The sequence below is a fragment of the Spea bombifrons genome, chromosome 2, assembly GCF_027358695.1.
Source record: "Spea bombifrons isolate aSpeBom1 chromosome 2, aSpeBom1.2.pri, whole genome shotgun sequence".
Taxonomy (NCBI): Eukaryota; Metazoa; Chordata; class Amphibia; order Anura; family Pelobatidae; genus Spea; species Spea bombifrons.
Genome location: NC_071088.1, coordinates 119,457,862 through 119,485,181, shown reverse-complemented (window position 1 = coordinate 119,485,181; position 27,320 = coordinate 119,457,862). Strand labels below are relative to the sequence as shown.

The 27,320-nt window shown below is 40.2% G+C and overlaps 1 protein-coding gene across 3 annotated transcripts; it reads right to left on the bottom strand.

Annotated features, from left to right (window-relative positions):
* Positions 1-1,930: 1,930 nt before the first annotated feature.
* LOC128474009 (keratin, type II cytoskeletal 5-like) lies at positions 1,931-26,933 on the bottom strand. 3 transcript variants are annotated; one of them, XM_053456247.1, is made up of 9 exons: positions 26,363-26,933; positions 25,985-26,199; positions 24,865-24,925; positions 24,689-24,784; positions 23,965-24,129; positions 23,458-23,583; positions 22,947-23,167; positions 22,779-22,813; positions 1,931-2,496 (listed from the first exon to the last, which is right to left on the bottom strand). In XM_053456247.1, the coding sequence occupies exons 1-9, from the start codon at positions 26,855-26,857 to the stop codon at positions 2,246-2,248; spliced, it is 1,665 nt and encodes a 554-aa protein (XP_053312222.1). In that variant the 5' UTR covers positions 26,858-26,933; the 3' UTR covers positions 1,931-2,245. The 3 variants fall into 3 exon arrangements, with proteins under 3 accessions (XP_053312222.1, XP_053312224.1, XP_053312223.1); XM_053456249.1 differs by lacking the exons at positions 22,779-22,813; positions 22,947-23,167; positions 23,458-23,583; ... (3 more) ...; positions 25,985-26,199; positions 26,363-26,933 and adding exons at positions 2,589-2,623; positions 2,757-2,977; positions 4,000-4,125; ... (3 more) ...; positions 5,570-5,784; positions 5,969-6,441; XM_053456248.1 differs by lacking the exon at positions 1,931-2,496 and adding an exon at positions 22,084-22,677.
* Positions 26,934-27,320: the final 387 nt, after the last annotated feature.

Genomic DNA, 27,320 nt, shown 5'->3' with positions numbered 1-27,320 from the left:
ATTGTTAATACCGTTACTGCCCCTGTTGTCTCTGGGAGGCAGATTAAGGGGGCGGTTTGTATCCCAATATCTTGTTTTATGTAAATGTCTGTTTTACTGGATATATCCAGCCCTGTGTGTCTAAAATAAATCAGTCTTTGTTTGGTTTTACCCAACACTGAGTCTCGGCTAGTGACTGGGGAACTGGGGGAAGTTTGTGTCCCAGGCTAAGGGAGCACAAGTAAGCGGAGGTAGTCAGTCGGACTAGCCAGCTCCATGACATGCATATTTAACTCCCCTTAGCCTCTATTACTTCTGCTAGGAGGCTGTTCTTTCCTGAAATTTTGTGTCATGCAAGCTATTCACCATTATAGTAGACCTCCTCTGAATTCTCTCTGGAATGTCCATACCTTATTAAAGATATGCTCTGTTGTCACTGACAGAACAGTGCCCCAAATTATATATTTTGCTTTGGGATTTTTACCCAAAAAGATATATCTTACTTTTGAGACCCTTTATAATATCACTGATACAAATATTACAAAGTACGGGTCCCAGTACTGATCCCTAAGGTACCCCATTAGTAACAAGAAATTACCCCATTAACTATAACCTTCTGTCTCCTGTCACTCAACTATTGCCTAGCCATTCGACTATTTTAACATTCAAATATAAGAATGCAATTTAGGAGGGACAGTGTCAAATGCCTTACTAAAATCCTGATAGGCTATATCTACTGCGCCTCCCTGGTTTATTATTTCTGCAGTAAAGCCTTTCTGTTTCTGATGTTACAAACCAGTTACATTACAATACTTTCCTTTAGAATGGTTTCCATTAATTTTCTAACTACTCATATAATACTTATTGATCTGTAGTTGTCCCCCATGATACTTTTTTGTAACACGGAACTAATATGTTGTACTTCTTACAGACAATTTACTTTTAAGGTATGATGCAATTATCTCAAGTGCTTATCAGTAGGAACACAAGAGATCTGGCCTTCTACATACTATGAAGACAGGAGGAAGTGGAGCTGTCAATTTTGTGACACAAGGGCATTTCCAACTTCTCCATGAAGTTGTAGTATGGTGTTTAGCACTGGTAATTTGTTTTGTTTTTAAATATGGTTGATGTTCATGTCTTTCTGACTAGTATATACAGACATAAGGTATCCCTATTTAAACCTATATACATAGTGGCCACCAATGTGTTTTTTAAGCTGACTTTAATAATGTTTTTCTTTTTTTAAACATGTATTCTTGGTGAGATATATAAAATCCTATTTTCTTTCTTATGACAGGTACTTGGTTTAACATCCTGACCATTTTGTTTTGGTTTAGTGACACTGTGTTTCAGTTAGGACTTACCTCTCATGGGATTTCCTCGACATGGCAAGTAAGCTTATGTGCTTTGGCCAAAACACAGTACTAAAGCTATTCATAGTAGGAATTTGTAAGTTTGGATTTGAGTTCTGGCCATGCATTTTTCTTTACTTAGGTTCCTGCAGCCATATATCAATTACCCTATACTCACAACTTAAATGTTATTTCTTGATACAAATTAGCATAGTAAAACAATGCATTGCTCGTATACATTAATTTTAACAGTGAAAAATTGGAATGCATGTCTTGAGTAAAAACAATGTGCTTCAGGGATTTTTGGTATGGTCCATTATACGTACTTGTATTTTTCTGCTGTAACTATCTGAAGTTAATATATTTCAAGATCCATTATTGTTGGTCAATTACTACAGTGAACTTGCTACTTATGAAAAGTCTGTTATTTCTTTTGCAAACAATTTATGGATAATGTCTGTGATACATTTTTATAAGGATCATGCGTAGGAAATGATGCAGTTTTAGAAAGTCAAACATTAAGTAGGAAGATGAATTGAGGTGGTAGTTTTCAGGTGTCTGAAATATGTCTTGAATTAAATGTAAGCGACAGCATATTTTTATGATGATTGCAGTTTATTAAAGGATTATCAGAAAAACATATTGAGAGAAAAAATATTAAACCAGGAAACAAGGCAGCCCATTTGCCACAACATAAAACTATTTCTGAACAAACATATGTGTAAGTGCTTAGCCTTTTAATTCTAGGTGACATTGGTTGTTGGGATGATAATTGCTGAAATTAAAATGGTTTTTTTTACATCAACCAAATAGATCAACAAAACGTATAATCAGGTACATTTTAAGCCATATAATATGTTACCACAGAATTGAGGACCACAGCCCCTCACAGCAAGGTATGATTTAAGACTTTAATATCTCTTGGTGCTTGTGGATGTTTTTGACACAACTTTTATACTTGAGCTGCTGCCACCTGAGGAGCCGAAGCTTGCAACCTTTCCACTGTTTGCACTGAAGCTTCCACCTCCTACACCGTATCCTCCACCAATTCCATGTCCAATAGCAGAACCGAATCCACTTCCACCGCTAGTGCAGCTGCCACCGCCAACTCCATATCCATGACCAACTGCACTGCTGCCACCGTAGCTTGAACTCACAACAGCTATTAATGAAAATAATAAAATATATATTTAGTTGTCATGATGGAACACTCCAGGTAAATTAATTCACATTAAAATCAGAAATGGAACTTACTGATGTTTACAGCTCCCACTCCTTCTCCTGCCAACCTATATTAAAGAAAAAACATGTGTTGAATGTGGCACATTCCTTTGTGACCAGTGTTATGACAAACAACATGATAATTTACATTTTGTTCTTCATTATCACGGATCCACTAACATGTATTAGGGGTTAACTTACCTGCACTCCTCTCCTTCCAGGAGCTTCCTGTAGGTGGCGATCTCAATATCCAGAGCCAATTTCACGTTCATCAGCTCCTGGTATTCGTGCAGCTGGCGAGCCATGTCCTGCTTGGCCTTCTGTAGAGCAGCTTCCAACTCAGCCAACTTTTGTTTGGCATCCTTCAATGCAAGCTCTCCACGATTCTCAGCCTCAGCAATTGCACTCTGAAGCTTGGCACACTAGATGCACAAAGAATGACTTAAGACTGATTACATAGTTACATAGTTACATAGTTACATAGGTTGAAAAAAGACATGCATCTATCAAGTTCAGCCTTTCCTATATCTGTTAATTGCTGTTGACTAGGGAAAAAATTCCTTCTTGACCCCAGAATGGCAGTCAGATCTCTTCTTGGATCAAGCTTTTCTCCATAATTTAATCCAGTTGCAGTTTAAAAACTACCTCTGCAGGCAGAGAATTCCACATCCTTATTATCCTTACTGTAAAAAACCCTTTCCTTTGCCTTAGACTGAATCTCTTTCTTTCAGTCCAAATGCGTGCCCACGTGTCCTATGCATAGTCCTGTTTACGAATAGGCTTCCAGACAATGGTTTGTATTGGCCCCGAATATATTTATATAATGCTATCATATCCCCTCTGAGGCGCCATTTTTCTAAACTAAACAGATTTAAATTAGTTAACCTTTCTTCATAACTAAAGTGTTCCATTCCTTTTATTAATTTTGTAGCTCGCCTCCGCACCTTTTCCACTGCTATAATATCCTTCTTTAGAATAGGTGCCCAAAATTGCACAGGATATTCAAGGTGTGGTCTTACCATTGATTTATACAGAGGCAAAATTATATTTTTGTCCCGCGAATTGATGCCCCTTTTTATACATGACAATACCTTACTGGCCTTAGCAACTGCTGACTGACATTGCACATTGTTGCCTAGTTTGTTTCCCAAATTCCCAAATCCTTCTCATTTGTTGTTATCCCTAATTGATGAATGTATTTTTTATGGTTTAATGTTTTTCGGAAATGTTATTAATATTGCATTGCTATAAACTGGTTAGCATCATTAAAATATATTGACGTTTACCTTGTAAAGACATGTTATGCTCATTTGAACATATCCTAGTTCAACTTTACAACTAGTTTTCCAAAGTGACAAAGTATTTGTCTTTGTCACATAAAAAATAACTTATTTTATTAGTCCAAAAGAAAAAATACTACCCCAAAGATAGAACATAAAAGTACCTGTTTCTTAACACTGTCTATTTCTGAACGTAGTCTGTTGATTATACGATTAAGCTCAGAGATTTCAGCCTTTGTATTTTTCAGATCATCACCATGTCTTCCAGCAGAAACTTGTAGCTCTTCGTACTTGAAACAGAAATAGGTTTGATTATGATAAGCGTATATGAAAGTGTATAAAAATATTAACAATGTGATTTACAAACTAAAATTACAAAGGAAAAGGTCCATATACCCTGCGCTGATCTGTAATATTACTTTATGCATTGTAAGAACACTCACTTTTGATTGATACCAGGACTCTGCTTCTGCCCGGCTTTTGTTGGCAATATCTTCATACTGAGCTTTAACTTCAGCAATGATACCGTCCAGGTCCAGAGCTCTGTTGTTGTCCATGGACAAAACGACTGAAGTATCTGAGATCTGTGCCTGCATCTGGCTGAGCTCCTAAAATAACAAAGCACAAATATTGCTTGACCTTCTACAATAGGAAAGGGTAAAATCATATGTGCATTAACTATACAGTACATTTCATCCAAATTACTCATCTCATCCTGGAGGTCACTTTTAAAACATTGACACTACACTTCAAGACACAGTTATCCTTAAAGGCACATTAGGTAAATACTACACTTTGAATTGCAGAATGCCAAATTAAGTGTGTTACAACTAGTTGCACCTAGGAGGATTTTGATGCTATATTTGCTGAGATATCATGTGAAATGCCATTAATTTGGAAGGGGCAGGCTCAATGTAAAATGAAAGTCTTAATAACATTAAAAGTGGAGCATTAAAAAAAGTAGCTTGGCATAAAGTTTTCAAAGCTGAATAGAGCTATGGTTTTATCTTTATTCCTCTTTGAAATGCGTTGAATGTTGCTTATTGGAAGACATTTTTTCATTATTATTAATAGTTTACTATCATTTGCTGTTATATTATCATTGAACTCATGTGAGGATTACAACCAGGCTAGGTATAATATCCCTGGGCTAGACAATTTTTATACTGTAAACTTTGTTATGGACACATTTACAAAGTTGCATGAATTGTAGAATGCATTAATGTAATTACCGCTTCATAGAGAGCTCTTAAAAAGTTGATTTCATCTTTCAGAGCATCCACCTTAGCCTCCAGCTCCACCTTGTTCATGTAAGCAGCATCCACATCCTGCAGATACAAAACGGCATAGAGGTCTTATTGTACAGATTGATGGACTAATAAACCATGAAACATGTATTGGATGATATCTCACCTTTTTCAGCACAACAAATTCATTTTCCGCAGCTGTGCGCTTGTTGATTTCTTCTTCATACCTATCAAAAAATCAGCCATGTTTTCTATATGTAATAATTAATTACTATGCAGTTACAATGAGCATTGAGCAATATAGCAAAATACCTTTACTGTCTCTATTTGCTCAAATCCATGTTAACTGTTTAAAATGAACAAAAACAAAACTAATATATCATAAAAAAAGGATTGCTAATTTCCAATGTTGACACAAACTACAACATACATTTTAATGGCATATAAGCAATGTATTTAGAAATATAGTAAGTCATTGATCACTTACTTGGCCTTAAAATCCTCAACAGCATCCTGCATTTGTCTCAGTTCAGAATCCAAACGGGCTTTGTCATTTCCCAGACCATCCAGTTGTCTCCTTAGGGTGTTAATATAAGCTTCAAATAAGGGTTGTATGTTTTTTTTCACTGTTTTGACACCCTGCTCTTGTAAGAGTCTCCATTTGGTTTCCAGTACTTGGTTCTGTTGCTCTAAGAATCGGACCTGAGTGGCAAAAAATATTCATAGTATCTATAAAATAGGCATTGAGCAAAGAGTATGTGGTAATAGGTCTAGAAAGTATCTTCAACTATACAACACAATCCACAAACCCATATGTTCACAACAACTACTGGAATATAGTCAATAAAACCAAAACTAAAAAAAAATAAAATAACAATAACGTTACCTTGTCAATGAAGGAGGCAAATTTATTGTTAAGAGTTTTAATTTGCTCCCTTTCTTCTGTGCGAACTCTTTGAATGTTTGAGTCAATTTCCAAATTCAGAGGAGCTAAGAGGCTCTGGTTAATAGTAACTTCTTGGATTCCTCCAGGAGGGCACACTGGAAACCCAGGACCACCACTGAATCCAAAGCCAATCCCACTACCAGCACCATACCCAGAACCATGACGGGACTGAGAACTGATGGAAATTCTTTTGCTCCCTCCTAAATTGTGAAGACTTCTGCTGCCAAAGCCACCATAACTAGCATGGCCAGAGTTGGCACCTCCACAACCAGAGCGGCTGACAGAGTGAGTGCTGAAGCTGGTGCGGGCAGCCCCTGATGGGACAGCAGAAGCAGCACTGAAACCTTTTTTGGTTCCTCCAACAGAATATGTTGTTTGGCGAGAAACCGACATGGTTCTTTTAGACATGTAAAGATTTGATACTGAAAATGAGCAGCAACAAGATAGAGTGAATTTCTTATGAATGAAACTCCCCTATTTATCTGTCTCAGTGTATGGGTTTGGTCACAGGGATGAGTATGCATCACCTCACATCATTAATGGGTTTGGCATGCGTCAATATGTTGAGGTCATCTTCACATCTATTTTACCCACTGTGAAATGTTTGGTTTCTAGGTGAATCCTCTTTTTAGACAATTCTCAGTATGAAACTAGATGTTCACCTATCATCCACACAGTGTAAAACTTTGTTTATGAGAAAAATGACACAAATACAGTGACGTTAACACAGCCAATAAGAAATGCATTAATAGATTGTAAGAAGCTTAAAACTTGTCAAGGAAAAAGGTGGAGCGTAATGAAAAGAATGGTACATAAAAAAATGAACGTAACTATTTACATATAAAGGATATCAGATGCAAACTTATATATATATATGTATATATATATATATTTCCTGTATGACAAAAGCAAAATTCTGATATAGCACTCCCCAAAATGCATGGATTCCTAAAAATAAATATATCCAACTTTTGAAAGATTTTAAAATATAAAGGAAATTCATTACTGTCAGATGTACAGCTTGTGAATGCATGGGGCTTAGCATTGATTTAACATGGGATTTCAAAATTATTATTAAGCATGGATTACAAGGCTAGTCCTCCACACCTATCTATCTAAAACTGACTATTGTTGTACTTGAGAGTATGAAGTCAGGAATGTGCTGAGCACCGCAGTTTTCAAAATAATCTTTAATAGTCTACAACTGAGATCTCATATAAAATCATGAAAATTACCTAAGACTACACTAAGAGCTATTAGGATTTAATAGTTTATTCATTGAAACAAAAAAATGTACTCAAATATACTGGCACAGATAGAATATAGATAGTCTATAAGTTTTTTCTATTTCAGAATTTTCACCTAAGACATCCCTGTAAATGTCTTCACATAAGCTGTCTTTGTGTTATACTGTTTCCCCCCCTGAAAGTTAGTGAAAAGTAACACTATGCCTCAGTTATGCAGCAGAGCAGCTGTTGCCCCTACACCTGCCACTCTAGGTCAGGCCATCTTACCAGCACTGTAGGTCTTGGGCAAAGCAATGCCCCTCGCATTGCGGACAGATTCCCATAGGCATCTTTGTCACTAAACATGGGACTATGGGAAGCTATTTAGTGACAAAGATGCCTATAGGAAATTGGGGACAGAGTTTGCCTTTGCCCCCAGTCTCCCAAGCATGCCCCCGGTTACTTCAACTTACCTGACCGAAGACCCCGATGTGCACATCTGTGCGATGCAGACAACCCCGCTGCTGCTGCCGGTGGCTCCACCCACCCTCCTCATTGAAGGGGGCTGGCACCGCCCACAAAGGTCATTGAGCAGCGCTGGTGCCGCCCACAAAAGTTATTGAGCGCCGCCGGCTGACTCACTTCTATTTCAAATTGACAGGGGTGGCATTTTAAGAAGCCGTCCCCTTTGATCCGAAATAGAATTGAGTCACCTGGCCAGCGCAACTCAGTGACCTTTGTGGGCGGTGACAGCCCCGTTCAGTGAGGAGGGTGGGTGGAGCCGCCGGTAGCAGCGGGGTTGTCTGCATCGCACAGATGTCCGCTGTTGCCGGAAAGGAGGATCCAAGTCCACTGCAACGCCGCGAGGGATCTGGATCCTAAACCCAATTATAGGCTGCACAAGCACTTTAAGTGGGGGGAATAGTGCGGCCTATTTAAAATATTTTTTAAGAAACGGTTCGCGCAAACCGGTGCGACGCGGCTGAATCCCACCACTGCTTATACACACACACATATATATATATATATATATATATATACACACATATACACACTCCCGTATTCAGGATTTTACCCCTCCTGTGGAATTCCCTTTCCCTCAGACTTTCGGCCTCGCACGCAACTTTCAAAACCTCTCTGAAAACCCACCTGTTCAGGGAAACGTACAATGTTCCTTCCCAGTACTCCCAACCATCATCATAACCAAGCCATCTGAATAATCAACAGCTTCCACACATCATCGGAACCAAATCAACTCATCCCCATCCAAGCAGTCCTCTCCTATTGTCTTACTTCCCCCTCAACCACCGACTAATATTGTAAGCAGGGCCTTCTTCTCCTTTGCATCAGTTTGTTATTGTATGTGTTATTCTGTTCTTCTGACTGTAACAGATCTGCGGAATCTGTCAGCGCTTTATAAATAAATGTAATGTAATGTAATATGCACTGCCCGTATATACTGCCCTTACACTCGTCTGCCCATGCATACACTGCCCTTACACACACATATACATATACACTACTTTTACACACGCCTGTCCATAGACTTACAATGTTTGCTCGTACTACTTGTAGTACACTGGAAATCTATTTCATGTATCACTGTTCTGTAAAGTATTACTCCAGCAATTTTAACCTAACCTTAAATTATGTCTATTAGTCCTTATCAGTTGTCACATAAACTAGAAGGATTATTATCCCTATTTAGTGTCAGTGCCTCATTGTAATTAGCGATAGCTATGTGTCACTCACAAATGGTGATTTCACTAATATGTCTGCCCCTTTTAGTGCTTACGAGCCTTTAGCAACAGTAAGCCGCACACAGGGCAAGCCTTAAGTGTTCTCATGCCCTGTGCCCTCCTCCCCATTACCAGCCCCGGTCAGGGCCGGCCTTTGGGGTGTGCGAGCTGTGCGGCCACACAGGGCACCATGGCAGCAGGGGTGCCACTAGGTGACCACATGTCCCGGATTGCCTGGGTCCCGTGCAGCCTAATTGAAACACCGTTTTTTTTTTTTATTGACATGGAGGAGAGAGAGAGAGCAGTCGCTCAGTTTTTAGCCACTCGGTGCCCCTCTGTCTCCTCCGCAAGGCAACTAGCTCGGTTGCGGTGCCGACATGTCATGCTGAGCGCCGGAATATGACGTCATGCTCAGCAGTGAAGCAGTGTGCATTGCGGCAGAGCAAGGAGACAGAGGCCTTGTGATCTCACCGCTGGATGTCTGGAAGGTAAGTGAACTAAGGGAGGAGAGGAGTCAGATAGAAAGTGGGGAGAGGGTGTAGATAGTCAGAAAGGGGGGAGGTAGATAGTGACAAAGAGTGTAGTAAGAATGAGTGAGAGAATGAATGAATTAGTGTGTGGATGAACTGTGTGAATGAGTGAGAGAAAATATATCGGCAGCAGGGTCTAATATTTATATATTGGCAGCAGGGGTTAATATTTATATTTATATATCGGCAGCAGGGGCAGAGATCTTTGACAGTCTGGACTCCCCCCTGATAGCAGAAGCCAGCGTTGCCGGCTCGAACGCCAGAAAACTGTTACATTTTTAAATGCACAATTGCATGATTAGGCATTCCAGGACTGCTGGAAGGTAAGTGAAGTACAAAGTGGAGGGGATAGGGTAGATAATAGGGTGGGAGGGGGTAGATAATTGGGTGGGAGGGGGTAGATTGTGAGATGTTAGGAAGGGAGAGGGGTAGATGAGAAGGGAGGGAGAGGGGGTAGGTTATGGGGAGGGAGGGAGGTCGAGAGTGAGATTTGAGTGAGAGAATACATGAATTAGTGTGTGGATGAATTGTCTGAATGAGGGAGTATGAATTAATGTGTGGATGAATTGTCTGAATGAGGGAGATAATTAATTTGTGAGAATGCATTGATGAATATGTGTAAATGATTTGGGTGAGTGAGAGAATAAACGTGAGAATTATGTGAATGAAAGTGTGAATTAGTGGGTGACTGTAAAAGTGTATCATAGATGGATTTGTGGAAGATGGCACAGGCAGGGTGTTTCTGTGACAAAGATGGCACAGGCCGGGCTGTGTGGTGACAAGTCCACTCATGCTGGGCTGTTTGGGGATGGCAGGTCCTATGTGTGTTATCTGGGTGCTTGTCAGGTTCTATGTGGACAGTGTGGACGCCAGGGCTGGCTTTTTGGTGTGCAACCTGTGATCTGTGCCTGTAATTTAGGGGGTTTTACCTTTATTACTGAGTTTTTATGCAAATTCCAATTGATCTATACCTGCAAAGCTGGGTTTTGTGTGTTAATGTGTTGATCTATCCCTGCTATGCAATGTTCCCATACATTATTTATGTATGTAGTTGTGTAGGTTTGTGTCTTATTCAGTTGATCTATACATGAATGTGCTGTTTTATGTGTTGTTTATTTGATCTATACCTATTTTGAGGTGCTGGAGTGATTTCATGCTAAGGAGCGTGAAGCGGGGCCCAAGGAAATGCTTGCGTAGGGTTCGATTTTCTTCACTATAAAATGTATTGGCAGCAAGGTCTAATATATATATTGTAACTGAACGTCCTTTGAAACACAAGGAGTTAGTCAAAGATCTTCCAGAGTCACTTGTCTTCTAGTGTAAAAAGCCAATTCCAGATCCAGATAGAATTTAAATATTTATTTTCTTCAAATCCAAACACGCCAAACAAACAAAATAAATCCAGCAGCTCTCCTGGCTGGCAATAAGAAGAGAGTGAATTGAACCAAGCTGGGCTTTTTAAACCCTCCTGATTAGACCAGGTGAGCTATACTTGGTCACCTGTAAACAGGGCCGGACTGGCCCACCGGGATACCGGGAAATTTCCCGGTGGGCCGGAAGGTCCGTGGGCTGGGCGGCCGGCAGACTAACCATGAAGACAGCCGCTGAGCGGCTGCAAATGGCATTGAACGCCTCCCTCGGTGCCAGGGGCGGGCTGGGCAGGGGGGCAATTGCCCCCCAGGATGCCTGAAATCTAATCAAAGCGGCCGCTGGGTGCTGATGCGGCCGGCCAGCATCAGCACCCAGCAGCCGTGTGCGATGGCCGTCTAGTGATGGGAGCAGTGTGAGAGCTGAAAGCTCCGCCCCCTCGCACTGACCTTTCACCCCTCACGCTGCTTCCATCACTATGCGGCCATCAGATTGCCGGAAATGTAATCTAAACGGCCGGTGCGTGCTGATGCTGCCGGCTGCCTCTGCTTTAATACTTTTTTTTTTTACTTTATATGGCAAGCCAATCCAGCTTACCATATAAATAAAAAAAAAAGTGTTAAAGTAGCTCCGGCCGGCGGCATCAGCACGCACCGGTCGTTTAGATTACAATCCCAGCAGTCTGATGGCTGCATAGTGATGGGAGCAGCGTGAGGTGGAAGCTCCGCCCCCTCGCACTCAGACTGCTGCAGCACCGGATGTCAGGTCAGTGGCATCCTGTCAGCATAGAGGAGAACAGTGTGCAGCTACCAGGAAGTCAAGAGAAGTAGAAGGTGAGTAAAATAATGTATTTTTTGTACTGTATAATGTTTTTTGTATTTGTTAAAAACAAAAAAATCGGCATGTGTGTGTATGTAAGTGTGTCCCCCTATATGCCTCCAGAAATGCCTTATACCCCCCTATATGCCACTCTGTCCCATGATATGCCTTTTAACCCCCTATATGCCAGAGTTGCATATAGGGGTATGCATTTCTGGATGCAGAGTGACATATAGGGGGTCAAAAGGCATATCTGGAGGCAGAGTGGCATAAAGGGGGTTAAAAGGTATATCATGGGGCAGAGGAGCATATAGGAGGGTATAAAGCATATCTGGGAGGCAGAGTGTCATATAGGGGGCTAAGGCTTTTCTGGAGGCAGAGTGCCCCATGATATGCCTTTTAACCCCCTTCATGTGGCATATAGGGGGTTAGAAGGCATATCATGGGACAGAGTGGCATATAGGGGGTATAAGACATTTCTGGAGGCAGAGTGGCATATAGGGGGTTAGAAGGCATATCAGGGGGGCAGAGTGGCAGGCCTGGGGGCAGAGCTGCATAACTCGGGGGTAGGTTATCAAATGAAAGGAAATAAAAACCAAACATGTCTCAGTCATAGCTTTTATTAAATATGGGAAAAAAAATAGTCTACATGAATTAATAAAGAAAGAAAAGTTTCTTACCAGAATATCGTGAAGAATAATGTGATCAGTGTTTTGTTCCACTGAATAAAATGGAACTCTTTCATCTAAAAATGTTCGCAGTAGTAAATGTTTTGATCCCATTATGTGTAATGTGTTTCATTTATTAGGGCCTTTTAAAACTTTTGCTTTCTGGCATTTTAATACAAATAATGAGATAAAAAGAATGGCACATAGTGTGACTCGGGTGTGTATAAGGGGTGCGTGTGGGTATAAGAGCTTCACCGTGAGATAAACTATATGGGGCTGGTCTCCAAATTTTTCCAGGGCTGCTTTTCAGTCCCAGTCCAGCCCTGCCTGTAAATCCTGGTCTGGATTTTAAAAGCTGTTGGAGCACCAGCCCACCCTGCTCTTCTGGAGACTCCACCCCAGGGACCCATTACACAATTTACAAGTCACTTCCTATATTGTAGTTTTTTTATTGTGCTTCTCTTTCCCTGGGGCTTTAATTTTACACATAAGGACACACAAAATTAGCCAAAGTAGGGCGTATATACCGCCCATCCACTACTGTACCGGCCTTTCTGTCACAATATATATATATATATATATATATATATTGGCAGCAGGTTCTAATATTGATACATATTGTCAGCAGAGGCTAATATATATATATATATATATATATATATCTATATATATATTGGCAGCAGGGGCCAATATATATTTATATATATATATATATATATATATATATATATATATATATATATATATATATATATACCGTATTTGCTCAATTATAAGACGACCCTGATTATAAGACGACCCCCCAAAATCTAAATATTAACTTAGGAAAAAAAGAAAAAGCCTGAATATAAGACGACCCCAAAGGAAAAAAGTTTTACCAGTAAATGTTAATTCATGTAAACCATTTTTTTTAATAAAAGCTATGATTGAGAAAAATATTTTTTTTGTTTTTATTTCCTTGTATTTTCCAACCTGTCCCCCAGTTACGCACATCTGCCCCCAGGCTTGCCACACCAATATGGCACTGTGGCCCATGATATGCCTTTTAACCCTCTATATGCCACTGTGCCCCATGGTATGCCTTTTGACCCCCTATGTGCCACTCTGCCTCCAGAAATACCTTATACCCCTATATCCCATTCTGGCATTTAGGGGGTTAAAATGCATATTATGGGGCAGAGTGGCATACAGGGAGGTATAAGGCATTCCAGGAGGCAGAGTGGCATTAAGGGAGTTAAAAGGCATTGTATAGAGCACTCTGCCTCCAGAAATGCCTTATACCCCTATATCCCATTCTGGCATTTAGGGGGTTAAAAGGCATATTATGGGGCAGAGTGCTCTATTAAATGCCCCCTTAACGCCACTCTGCCTCCTGAAATGTCTTATACCTCCCTATATGCCACTCTGCCCCATAATATGCCTTTTAACCCCCTAAGTGCCAGAGTGGCACATAGGGGTATAAGGCATTCCAGAAATGCCCTATGCCCCCATTTAACACACACACACACACACACACTTACTTACTTACTTACCGGTGACTCCAATTTCCTGCTGTATTGCCGGGGCAGCGGGTTGACATCTCCTTCCCCTGCAGCCGGAAGGAGGTGGAGTTGGCAGCGAGGGTTTGTCTGCGTCCATCGCATATACCTTCCCCGGCTGTCAGAGATCAGAGTTCCTTGCACGGGGGGACGTCAACCCGCTGCCCCGGCAATACAGCAGGAAGCACCGGTAAGTGTGTGGGGGGGGGAGACAGGAGGATCCTGGTCCCCTGCAGCGGTGCGGGGGATCTGGATCTTAGTCTCATAATCAGACCTCTATTTGAGGTCTGATTAGAAGACGACCCTGATTAGAAGACGAGGGGTATTTTTCAGAGCATTTGCTCTGAAATAAACCTTGTCTTATAATCGAGCAAATACGGTATATTGGCAGCAGGGGCCAATATTTCTCTCTCTCTTTCTCCGTTTCTCTTTTCATTATCTTTTCATTTTCTTGTTATCTCTGCCCTCTATCTTTGTCTCTCCATTTTTTTACTATCTATTCTATACAATCTTTCCCCTCTCTTTCCAGATTTTAGCTTTCTGAAGTCCTGTGGTGGGAGTGTGAGGTCTATGCATACCAACCTCTGTTTCAGTGCTTTATCAGCATCAATAGCCACACGCATATTTAAGAAAGCTCCTTCAGTGGCAGGTAGTCCGGCCCGCCTCTGGAAAGAGCTGCCTGGTTTCCAGCTGCCTGCTTGCCCCCACAGAGAGAGGACATGTTGAGGTGAGGTGTCCGGGCCGCACAAGACTGAAAGAACAAGAGCTCTGCCTTTCTCTATACTTTAAAGACAAGAGAAAGTGTAGCTCTCAATTTTGTGACATTTGGGCATTTCCAATTTCTCCATGAATTTGATTTTGGATTTCAGCATTGGTAATTTATTCTTCCTTGTTTTTTTACGTGGCTGATTTTCAAGTTTTGCTGCCACCTAGTAACGTCAGTGCAGACATAAGGGATCCCTGTTTTTAACTTTTTAAACAAATTTAGCAGTCATCGGTTAGCAGCCACCAACCTCATATTTTTTTGACATTCAAATATAATAACTTTTATTAGTTCCAAGAATAAGAAAGATTGATATCATTACATATGAGTTGGAATGATTAATCAAACATAGTCATAGATTATGCCAACACATGTATTTGATCATACCTTTTGTACAGCTTGAGAACATAGTTAGGTTATACATTCCTAACTCTGTAAGTTAATCCTTTCCTCCAAGTTTGATTTTAAGGCTTCATGATATAGCCACTCCCTTTTGTTGATGTGACTCTTATTAGGTTTACTAAAAGTAGAGTTTTGGATATCAACTCAATAAAGTATGTATAAGAAAATATAGATAGAAAGAAAGAGGGAATCTCTGTGACAGCTCATTTCCAATATATATAGGGAGTCAACTCAGAAGTACTAGAGAAACAAACCAAACAGATTGCCAACTAACCAGCAAGGAAAAAGAAGACTATTGGATCACTTAAGAAGAACCGAGACATTACAATTAAGCAAGCAGACAATGGGGTGCTACGGTTCTTATGAACACTAAAGGTTACATAAAAGAAGCACACAGACAAATCTGGTGACTGTCATCAGGCAACAGGTGGAAGGTCTGGCGCCAATGGACCCCAAAGTGGGCTGCTTCTATATACTCCCCAAAATACACAAAGAGGGAAACCCTGGGAGAACCATAATTTCAGGAGTTGGAACACTTACGGAAAACAAATCTTAAACCCTTAGGAAAGGGATCACCCAGTTACCTCCAAGACACCACCAATCTCTTAAACAAACTTGCCAGCATTGGCACAGTTCCTGATGGCACCATTCTTGCTACCATGCATGTAGAATCCCTCTACACAGTAGCGTCGGCAAGAGGGGGCCATGGCCCCCCCTACATCATGCTTTTCCCCCCGGTGTGCCCCCCCAATTGAAATGCCGTCTTTTTTTTTTTTTTAATAGACCCGGCGGAGAGAGTGAGAGGCGTCGAGTGGTTGCTGAGGAATAAGTTCTCAGCAACCGTTCGACGCCTCTCACTCTTCTCCGCGACCGCGAGGCCTATGCCTTGTTCGCAGTGCCGGCATTTCAAGCCGAGCGCCGGTATATGATGTCATATCCGGCGCCCAGCAGTGAAGCCGGCAGAACCAGGGATACAGAGACCTCGCGATCTCACCGCTGGACAAGCCCAAGGTAAGTGAACCTCAAAGGGGGGGGGTAGAGAGTTAGGAGGGGGTTAGAGAGTCAGAAGAGGTAGATAGGAAGTGAGAAGGGGTATATAGGGCTGGATTGGGATGGAGAGGGGATAGATTGGGAGGGAGAGGGGATAGATTGGGAGGGAGAGGGGGTAGATAGGATAGATTGGGAGGGAGAGGGGATAGTTAGGATAGATTGGGAGGGAGAGGGGATAGATTGGGAGGGAGAGGGGGTAGATAGGATAGATTGGGAGGGAGAGGGGGTAGATAGGATAGATTGGGAGGGAGAGGGGGTAGATAGGAGAGATTGTGAGGGAGAGGGGTAGATAGGATAGATTGGGAGGGAGAGGGGATAGATAGGATAGATTGGGAGGGAGAGGGGATAGATAGGATAGATTGGGAGGGAGAGGGGATAGATAGGATAGATTGGGAGGGAGAGGGGGTACATAGGATAGATAGGGAAGCAGATGTGGTAGATAGGGAGGCAGATGTGGTAGATAGGGAGGGAGAGGTGTTTATGGGACAAACATGGCGTACGTTCAGCTGTTAGGGCACAAAGTTGACACAATGTGTAATTTGGGTGCTGGTCAGGTTCTATGTGGGCAGTGTGGACACCAGGGCTGGCTTTGGGGTGTGTGACCAGTGATCTATGCCTGTAATTTAGGGGGTTTTATCTATACCTTTAATGCAGAGTTTATATGTAATTTCCAATTGATTTATATCTGCAAAGCTGGGTTTTGTGGCATTCTGTTCATCTGTATCGGCTATATTTCCATACATTATTTATGTTTACCTGCAAATATAGGATTTGCATGTCTTATTCAGTTGATCAATACCTGGAGTGCTGTTTCCATGTGTTGATTATTTGATCTAAACCTTCAGTGCTGAGTGTACATGTGATTTCCAGTTCATATATACCTGCAATGCTGGGTTTGTGTGTTCTGTTGGTTTATACCTGCAATGCTATGTTTCCATACATTATTTATGTATACCTGCAAATACAAGTTTTTTTTTTAAATCTCATTCAGTTGCATGTGCTGTTGTTTATTTGATCTATACCTGAACTACAGGGTGTAAGTAAAAGAGCGCTATGGTTTAGTGAATGAGGGGATAAAGGGACTCTGGGGATGATTACAGGAGAGAGGACCTCTCAATGTAACGGTGCAGGACTGACTCTCACTGTCTTCCCCTGATCTGCAGTCAGTGTGGGAAATTTGCATGTGATTGCATGTAAGGAAGCATTGAGCGGGGCCCAAGGAAATGCTTGGGTAGGGTCCAATTTTTTCACTATAAAATATATTGGCAGCAGGGTCTAATATTTATATATATATATTGGCAGCAGGGGCAAATATTAATATATATTGGCTGCAGGGGCTAATATTAATATATATAGGAAGCAGGGACTAATACTATATATATCGGCAGCAGGGTCTAATATTAATATCTATCGGCAGCAGGGTCCAATATTAATATATATCAGCAGCAGGGGCTAATATTAATATATATCGACAGCAGGGGCTAATATATATTGGCAGCAGGAGCTAATATTAACATATATTGGCAGCAGGGGCTAATATTAATATTTATTGGCAGCAGGGTCTAGTATTTATATTCATATTGGCAGCAGGGTCTCGTATTTATATATATATATCGGCAGCAGGGGCTAATATTAATATATATTGGCTGCAGGGACTAATAATATATATTGGCAGTAGGGGCTAATATTAATATATACTGGTAGCAGGGTCAAATATTAACATATATTGGCAGCAGGGGCTAATATTAATATTTATTGGCACCAGGGTCTAGTATTTATATTCATATTGGCAGCAGGGTCTAGTATTTATATATATATATATCGGCAGCAGGGGCTAATATTAATATATATTGGCTGCAGGGGCTAATTTTATATATATTGGCTGCAGGGACAAATAATATATATTGGCAGTAGGGGCTAATATTAATATATACTGGTAGCAGGGTCAAATATGAATATATATCGGCAGCAGGGTATCATTTTTATGTATATCGGCAGCAGGGTATAATATAAGTATATATTCGCAGCAGGGGCTAATATCAATATATATCCACAGCAGGGGTTAATATTAACATATATCAGAAGCAGGGTGTAATATTTCTATATATCGGCAGCAGGTTCTAATATTTATATATATTGTCAGCAGGGGCTAATATTAAAGAATGAGAAATAACTGCCAGTTTAGCTGTTATTTTGAAATCATATTTCAATCACGGTCTTTACTTCAAAGAGATAAGTGCATATTATGTAGTTAAAAATGCACGTCTAAAGTGTGTGTGTGTGTATATATATATATATATATATATATATATATATATATATATATATAGTGTATATGTACTGTTTTTTAATTTGCCCCCCTACTTTGGTCCCTGGCCCCCCATGTGCCCCCCCTAAATATGAAAGCTGGAGACGCCACTGCCTCTACACCAATATTCCCCATTGTGACGGTATAGCAGCATGCTGCAAATCCCCTGGAACAGGAGACCCTAGAAATGGAACCCATAACACGACTAATTGTAAGGGACCAGGAACCAGATAGATACAAAAGGTAAAATATAATAACATGTTTAATAAGGCAAATGCAAAGTACAGAATCGCAGTCCAAAATGTATTCAAAAGACACGCCGGGTTCGGTAGCCAGGACAGGTAGTCAGATGAGCCGGTTCAGGAACACGAAGATCAGAAAGTCAGTATGCAATACCCAGGAATCAGGAGCCAGGAGAGAAGTCAGACGAAGCCAGGTCATACACAGTAATACAGGATACAAAATAATGCACTTGGAAACTGGAACAGACACAAGGGCAAAGAGGAAGCTTAAATAGCCTGAAAGGAAATTCCTGATAGCAGCCAGGTGGGTAACTCTGGTACTTAAGAGGCAGTTAGTTAGCAATCAGCTGATTCAGCCTGACACAGAGAGGAAAGGCTTCTCATTTAAAATCAACATTGAACCGTGACACTAATACAGTTTATACTCAACCACAACTACTTCATATTTGGACAGGACTTTTATCTCCAAGAATGGGAATGACAATGAGCACACAAATGGCACAACAATATGCTAATTTGTTCATGGCCAAACTGGAGGAAAACTACATCTCCACTTGCCACACCAAACCACTGGTATATCTCCGCCACATAGAAGATATCCTTATCATCTGGACTGGTAGCGAAGAGGAACGCCTCAAATTTCATGAAGAATACAATGCCTTCCATCCCAACATAAAATTGAAACTGAGCTACCCCCACACAAACATCCAATTCCTAGACACTACAATTTACAGTTCATCCAGACTTTACTCTACCTCAAACCAACAGATAAACCAACTTACCTAAAACACAACATCTCAGACATACCAAAAACTCAATCATCTACAGTTAAGCCATAAGATATAACCGCATATGTTCGAATTCTACAGACCAAGATAAACTTCTTCAGAATCTCAGGAAGGAGTTCATCAGCCATGGATACAGTGTAAAAATCACAGACTCTCAAATACAGAAAGCCAGGTATATCCCCAGAGAAAACCTTCTGATATATCAGCAACCACAAAAGAGAGATCAAGTGCCATTAGTGGTAACCTACAATCCACAAATTGAAGCCCTACACAAGATCTTGAGGGAACTACAACAATCCTACACACTGATGAAAGACATTGTACAATATTCCCACACACCCCACTACTTTCATTCAAACAACTTCCCAACTTCAAAGCGTGCATTGTGAGAAGCACCCTTCACAGACAAACAGCAAATGGTATCTCTACATGCCAACACATCCCCAACACAGATAAAATACTAATACCTGGCTCACCCTTGCACCACAAAATCAATGGCTGTTTTACATGCAAATCATCTAACGTGGTGTACCTCACATATTGCACATGTGAAATGTATGGGATGTATGTGGGGGAAACAGGCCAAGCATTAGAAAATTGGTTTCATTCCCACAGACATGCTATCAATCAGAAAAAATAGATACACCTGTTGGAGAGCATTTCTGTCGGCCTGGGAACAGCATACAGGATGTAAAGTACTGGTGGGAGCGTTCTGATCAAAGATGCTCTGACTGAACTGTATCTGTCTATTAGATCACTGTTAGTCCGGCTAATTTACTGCTGAGGGAATTCTCCAATACCGATGTGTTTATTTTACCTTTTTGTTAACGTGTGATCTGTGCTTTTGCATTTAGAAAATTCTGTTTCACTTTAATGCCTAAGAAAGGGACATAACAACTTGGTCTTCAAAGCTAGCAATTAAACTTTCAGTTAGCCAATAAAATAGTATCATCTTAACTATCTTTTCTTCTATCTTGCCTTATTGTGAAGCCTTGCAGTTTGGACTCACGTTTATCGATAGTAGGAATTTATAAGTTTGGATTTGAGTTCTGGCCATGTATTTTTCTTTATTGAAGTTCCTGCAGCCATATATCAATCACCCTACACTCACCTCTGTTTTGATAACTTTTAAGTTCTTACTTGATACACATTAACATAGTAAGAAAAGGCATTGTTCTTACAAAATAGCATGTATTTTAACATAATAAAAATTGGAATGTATGTCTTGGATTCAATAACGTGTTTCATTTATTATAATATTATAAATTAAAATATATTTTTTTATTGTTTCATTTAAAATAATATGTTTCATTTTTTAGTTTGGGCCATTATATGTACTGCTGTAACTAATGAAATTAATATGTTTTGTCAATTACTACAGTGAACTTACTACTTATGAAACTGTTTCTTTTGCAATCTACATAAGAATTATAGATAAAACCTGTAATACTATTTCATAAGGATCATATGTAGGAAATGATGCCCTTTTAGAAAGTCAAAAGTTAATTATGAATATGCATTATAGCAGGGCTCGACAAATCCCAGGCGCCAGGTCGCCATGGCGACAGAGAATTTTGTCCTGGTGCCTAGGTTTTGTCAGCCTCTTACATCCAGAAAAAATTGTGGATGTAAGAGGCTGAGTCACCACACGGGGGCGCTGGTGCTGTCTGCCCAGAAGTCTGGGCAGACAGCACAGCCACTCCGAGCCCGCCCCCGAGCCTGAGATCACTCCCACGGAGTGATCCTGTAGGCTGAAAACGCGGTTGCTGGAAAAGCAGCAATCGTGTTTTCAGCTGCCACAGGCAGCCTCAGGGAAGGGGTTTGTGTGTTGATTGGGTCCCCACACAAGTCTGGGGACCTGACACAACACCCCCCAGCTGCCTGATCGCTCCATGGGAGCGACAGCGCAGCGTTAACCCCTTCAATGCCACGATCGCGGCATTTAGGGGTTAATTCCCGTTTTGGGGGCTTTGCTGCTGGTGGTCTGCCTGGAAGCCCAGGCAGAGCAGCAACAGCAAAAAAAAACGAGCCCCCACAAGCCCTTTGATGATTCCTGTAGGCATAGAAGCCTACAGCAGTCATCATAGACTCCCCCCTGCAGTGGCTGGTCTTCAGGGACAGGGTGAGAGGGTTCTTTGGTCTCGCCATGAGTGTGGAGACCAGCCCCAACACTCCCCTGCTGCCTGATCACTCCATGAGAGCGACAGTGCAGCGTTAACCCCTTCAATGCCACAATTGTGTATGAAACATTCGTGGCATTGCAGGGGTTAACATTTGTTCCCACAAGCTTGTGGGGACTAAATATCTGTCAATGCTGTGCTCCAATGGAACATCAGCATCGAAAGAGTTACAAAAATGAAAAAAATGTATTTAAAAAAAAAACCAAACAGCACTGACCTGAAAGTCCAGGGTGCTTCCAGGTCAAACGCTGTGAGTTTAGTAAGTGGGCTGATGATGATCGGATCCCTCCTGACCAACTGTTAGTTTAAAAAAAATCCTGGCTCCTAACGTTTTTACCTGGCGCCTAGATTCACAACAAATTTGTCAAGCCCTGCATTATAGTTGTTGGTTTTGGTGTCTGAATTTTGTCTTGAATTTACTATAAGACAGAATATTTTTATAATGATTGCAGTTTATTGAAGGATTATTAGAAAGACATATTGGCAGAAAAATCCATAGCCTCTTTTCACTAGCAGGAAACATTTCAGCCCATTTGCAAAAAAACATGTAAAACCATTTTCATACCATGTGTAGAAAAGCGTATGCAATAACTAGACATGCTTAGTCTTTTCATACTAGGTGACAATTGTAGGGGTGAAAAATTGCTGACTTTAAAACAGTTTTTACATCAAGCAAATAGATACAGAGAATGTGTGGTGGAAAACATATAATCATATAATAAAGTACATTTTAAGCCACATGTTACCACAGTATCGAGGATTGCAGCTGCTCACAACATAGCATGAGTAAAGACTTTAATATCTCTTGGAGCTTGTGGATGTTTTCGACACAACTTTTATACTTGAGCTGCTGCCACCTGAGGAGCCGAAGCTTGCAACCTTTCCACTGTTTGCACTGAAGCTTCCACCTCCTACACTGTATCCTCCACCAATTCCGTGTCCAATACCGGAACCGTATCCACTTCCACCGCCAACTCCATATCCATGACCAGCTCCACTGCTGCCACCGTAGCTTGAGCTCACAACAGCTATTGGTGAAAATGATAACAAAATATATACAGTATTTAGTTATCATGATTGAACCCTCCAAGTAAATAAATGCACATTGAAAATCAGAAATGGAACTTACAGATGTTTACAGGTCCCACTCCTTCTCCTGCCAACCTATATTAAACAAAAAATACATGTTTAATGTGGCACATTCCTTTGTGACCAGTGTTATGACAAACAACATGATAATTTACATTTTGTTCTTCATTATCACGGATCCACTAACATGTAATAGGGGTTAACTTACCTGCACTCCTCTCCTTCCAGGAGCTTCCTGTAGGTGGCGATCTCAATATCCAGAGCCAATTTCACGTTCATCAGCTCCTGGTATTCGTGCAGCTGGCGAGCCATGTCCTGCTTGGCCTTCTGTAGAGCAGCTTCCAACTCAGCCAACTTGTTTTTGGCATCCTTCAATGCAAGCTCTCCACGATTCTCAGCCTCAGCAATTGCACTCTGAAGGTTGGCACACTAGGTGCATAAAGAATGACTTTAGACTGATGTATGTGTTTTTAATGTTTAAATGTGTTTTTAGAAACACTATTAATATTGCTATCACTTGATTAACATAGTCAAACTATATAGAAGTTAGCCTTTTAAAGACATGTGATACTCATTTGAACATATCCTAGTTCAGTTTTACAGTTAGATTGCTAAAGAAGCAAATGGTTAAATTCTATTTTTAGGCAGTAGTTGTCTTTGTTACATGTTATTCTTCTTACTAGTCCTAAGAATCACCCAACCCTGAAAAGTAAAAGTACCTGTTTCTTAACACTTTCAATTTCAGAACGTAGTCTGTTGATTATACGATTAAGCTCAGAGATTTCAGCCTTGGTATTTTTCAGGTCATCACCGTGTCTTCCAGCAGAAACTTGCAGTTCTTCGTACTGTAATTAGAGGTAGAAATAGCGAAATTAACGCTATTCAAATTTCATACATCAGTGTGCAATACTAATTATGATAAACGTACACATTTTTTAATATTTACATTTCAAAATACTATGAATGAATGTCTGTAAAATGATACGTTGAAAATAATTTTAAAATCTATTTGTGTCTGGTTTACCCACATTGGCCCTGCAGCTTCAGCTACTCCTGTATATCTCCAAATTCACTTTTGGCAAACATACTATGATATAAAATGTCAATACCTCGATCTGATGATGATGTGAATCACAAACTAAAAATAGCTGGAATATGTCAGGATGCCCTGCACTGATCTGTGATGTTACTCAGAACATTACTTTATGCATTGTAAGAACACTCACTTTTGATTGATACAAGGACTCTGCTTCTGCCCGGCTTCTGTTGGCAATATCTTCATACTGAGCTTTAACTTCAGCAATGATACTGTCCATGTCCAGAGCTCTGTTGTTGTCCATGGACAAAATGACTGAAGTATCCGAGATCTGTGCCTGCATCTGGCTAAGCTCCTAAAATAACAAAGCACAAATATTGCTTGACCTTCTACAATAGGAAAGGATACAATCATATGTGCATTAACTATACAGTACATTTCATCCAAATTACTGATCTGACCCTGGAGGTGAGTTTTAAAACATAGGTATTATACTTCAAGACACAGTTATTCTATAAGATGCTTACGGTAAAACTATACTTTTTATTGTAGTATACCAAATTAAGTGTGTTGTAACTTCTCACACCTTAAATGCCATATTGGCTGAGGTATCATGGGAAATCAAGCACCTTTCAAGGGCAGCATTTAAAAAATAACTTGACATACAGATTTCAAAGTTAAATTCAGCTATGGTTTTATCTCCATTCCTCTTTGAAATATGGAGAGTGTTGCTTATTAAAACACAATATTTATTATATATTATTATTATTATTATTATTACACATTGAACTCATGTGAGGATTAGAATCAGGCCAGGTATAATATCTCTGGGCCAGAGGATTATTATACACTATTTCCAAATTGTTATGGACAAATTCACAACGTTGAATTGTAGAATGCATTAACGTAATTACCGCATCAAAGACAGCTCTTAAGAAGTTGATTTCATCTTTCAGAGCATCCGCCTTAGCTTCCAGTTCCACCTTGTTCAGGAAGGCACCATCCACATCCTTTAGATACAAAATGACATATATGTCTTATTGTATGAATAAATGGTCTAATGCAACATGCATATTGGATGATGCCTCACCTTTTTCAGCACAACAAATTCATTTTCTGCAGCTGTGCGCTTGTTAATTTCTTCTTCATACCTATTTAAAAGAAAATGTAGTCCATGTTTTCTGTATGTAATAATTACCATGCAATTGCAATGGGCATGATGTTGCAGCAGCACTGTGTAGAAACGTACACAGAAATGTAGAATAGAATGACTTTTTTTTAATTCTTTATTGGTTTTTACAGGGATTCACACTGGGAAAAAATGCCTCAAATACATACAAGCTACAAAAAATAGAAAGATATTTAAACTTCAAAGCTTCATTTTAAAAAAGGGACAATCATTCAATCAAACAATCATATGAACATAGTCGATTGTCATCAGTGGTCGTCAGAAAAAAGCGCAAGCATATAATAAAGGTTAAAAAAGGATTTGGAGGGATATGAATTATATTAAAATTGTTAGGTATCAAATTTCAACCATACACCTTACCATTTGAGTGCTGAGTCTCTGCTTTTTTATTTTGTATTTATTGAAAGACTTGGTGGTATCCTGGCTCGAGCACCATCTCACAACTAAGTGTTGTATTCCAACCTTTGTTTCTGTGCATGCCATTTCACCTCATAGTTATTACACTTGACAGATTAGTGGTGGAATTTGTATAGGCCAAGGAAGGGTCTACCATCCATGGAGAATTTTATTTGGGTTTTCCTGTATATCTAAGCAGTGAATTGCTCTTTCCCATCTTAAAAAGACATTTAACCATATTTTTGGTTAATTTGAGTGTAAGTTTGAGTGTTTGGGACATAAGATTTTTTTTTGATGTTTGTCAATAAAGTCATCCAAAATAGAGTTTTGAGCAATTGAATTATATCTCAAAAAAGTTCCCGCTTGTTTAATTAGGTCTTCTCAGTACCCCTATCTGGTCTGTCTATGTTAAAATAATTGAGCTCTATAGCAAAATACCATTACCTCACTATATTTACGCTAATTTTCATGTTAACTGTTTAAAATGAACAAAAATATAACTAATAGCATCATTACATGCAACCCAAATAAAACTATTGCTAATTATCCAGACCGTATTTAACGCAAATTATTTTTTGCATCTAAATAATCTATTTGGAAATATAGCAAGTCATTATTCACTTACTTGGCCTTAAAATCTTCAACAGCATCTTGCATTTGTCTCAGCTCAGAATCCAAACGGGCTTTGTCATTTCCCAGACCATCCAGTTGTCTCCTTAGGGTGTTAATATAAGCTTCAAACATGGGTTCCAAGGATTTTTTCACTGTTTTGACACCCTGCTCTTGTAAGAGTCTCCATTTGGTTTCCAGTACTTGGTTCTGTTGCTCTAAGAATCGGACCTGAGTGACAAAAAATATTCATAGTATCTATAAAATAGGCATTGAGCAGAGATTATGTGGTAATAGGTCTAGAAAGTATCCGCAACATAACCCACAAACCCATATGTTCCCAGCAGCTACTAGATTATAGTCAATAAAACCAAAACAAAATAAAATTACTTACTTTGTCAATGAAGGAGGCAAATTTGTTATTAAGGGTCTTAATTTGTTCCCTTTCTTCTGTACGAACTCTTTGAATGTTTGGGTCAATTTCCAAATTCAGAGGAGCTAAGAGGCTCTGGTTAATAGTAACTTCTTGGATTCCTCCAGGAGGGCACACTGGAAACCCAGGGCCACCGCCAAATCCTTGTCCGACACCAAATCCAGATCCCAGTCCTCCACCAAAGCCAGCTCCACTACCAGCACCATACCCAGAACCGTATCCATGACGAGACTGAGAACTGATGGAAATTCTTTTGCTCCCTCCTAAATTGTGAAGACTTCTGCTGCCAAAGCCACCATAACTAGCACGGCCAGAGGTGGCACCTCCACAACCAGAGCGGCTGACAGAGTGAGTGCTGAAGCTGGTGCGGGCAGCCCCTGATGGGACAGCAGAAGCAGCACTGAAACCTTTTTTGGTTCCTCCAACAGAGTATGTTGTTTGGCGAGAAACTGACATGGTCCTATTAGATGTGTAAAGATTTGGTGCTGAGAATGAGCAGCAACAAGATAGAGTGAATTTCTCATGAACGAAACTCCCCTATTTATCTGTCTCAGTGTATGGGTTTGGTCACAGGTATGATTATGCATCATCTTACATCATTAATGGGTTTGGCATGCCTGCCAGCAATCTGTATGTTGAGCATCGCATCTGACTAATTCACATCAATATTACCTGATGTGCAAAGTTTGGTTTCTAGATGAATCCTCTTTTTTGGCAACTCTCAGTATACAACTAGATGTTCGCCTCTCATCCATATCGTGTAGAACTTTGTTAATGATTAAAATAACACATTTCTTACAATACAATGAATACATTGTAAGAAGTTTCAAATGAAAAACCTCTGAATGAAAAAGTTGGAGTGTAATTAAAACCAAGTTACATAAAAATGAAAACAAACTTAAACATACCATTATGTAAT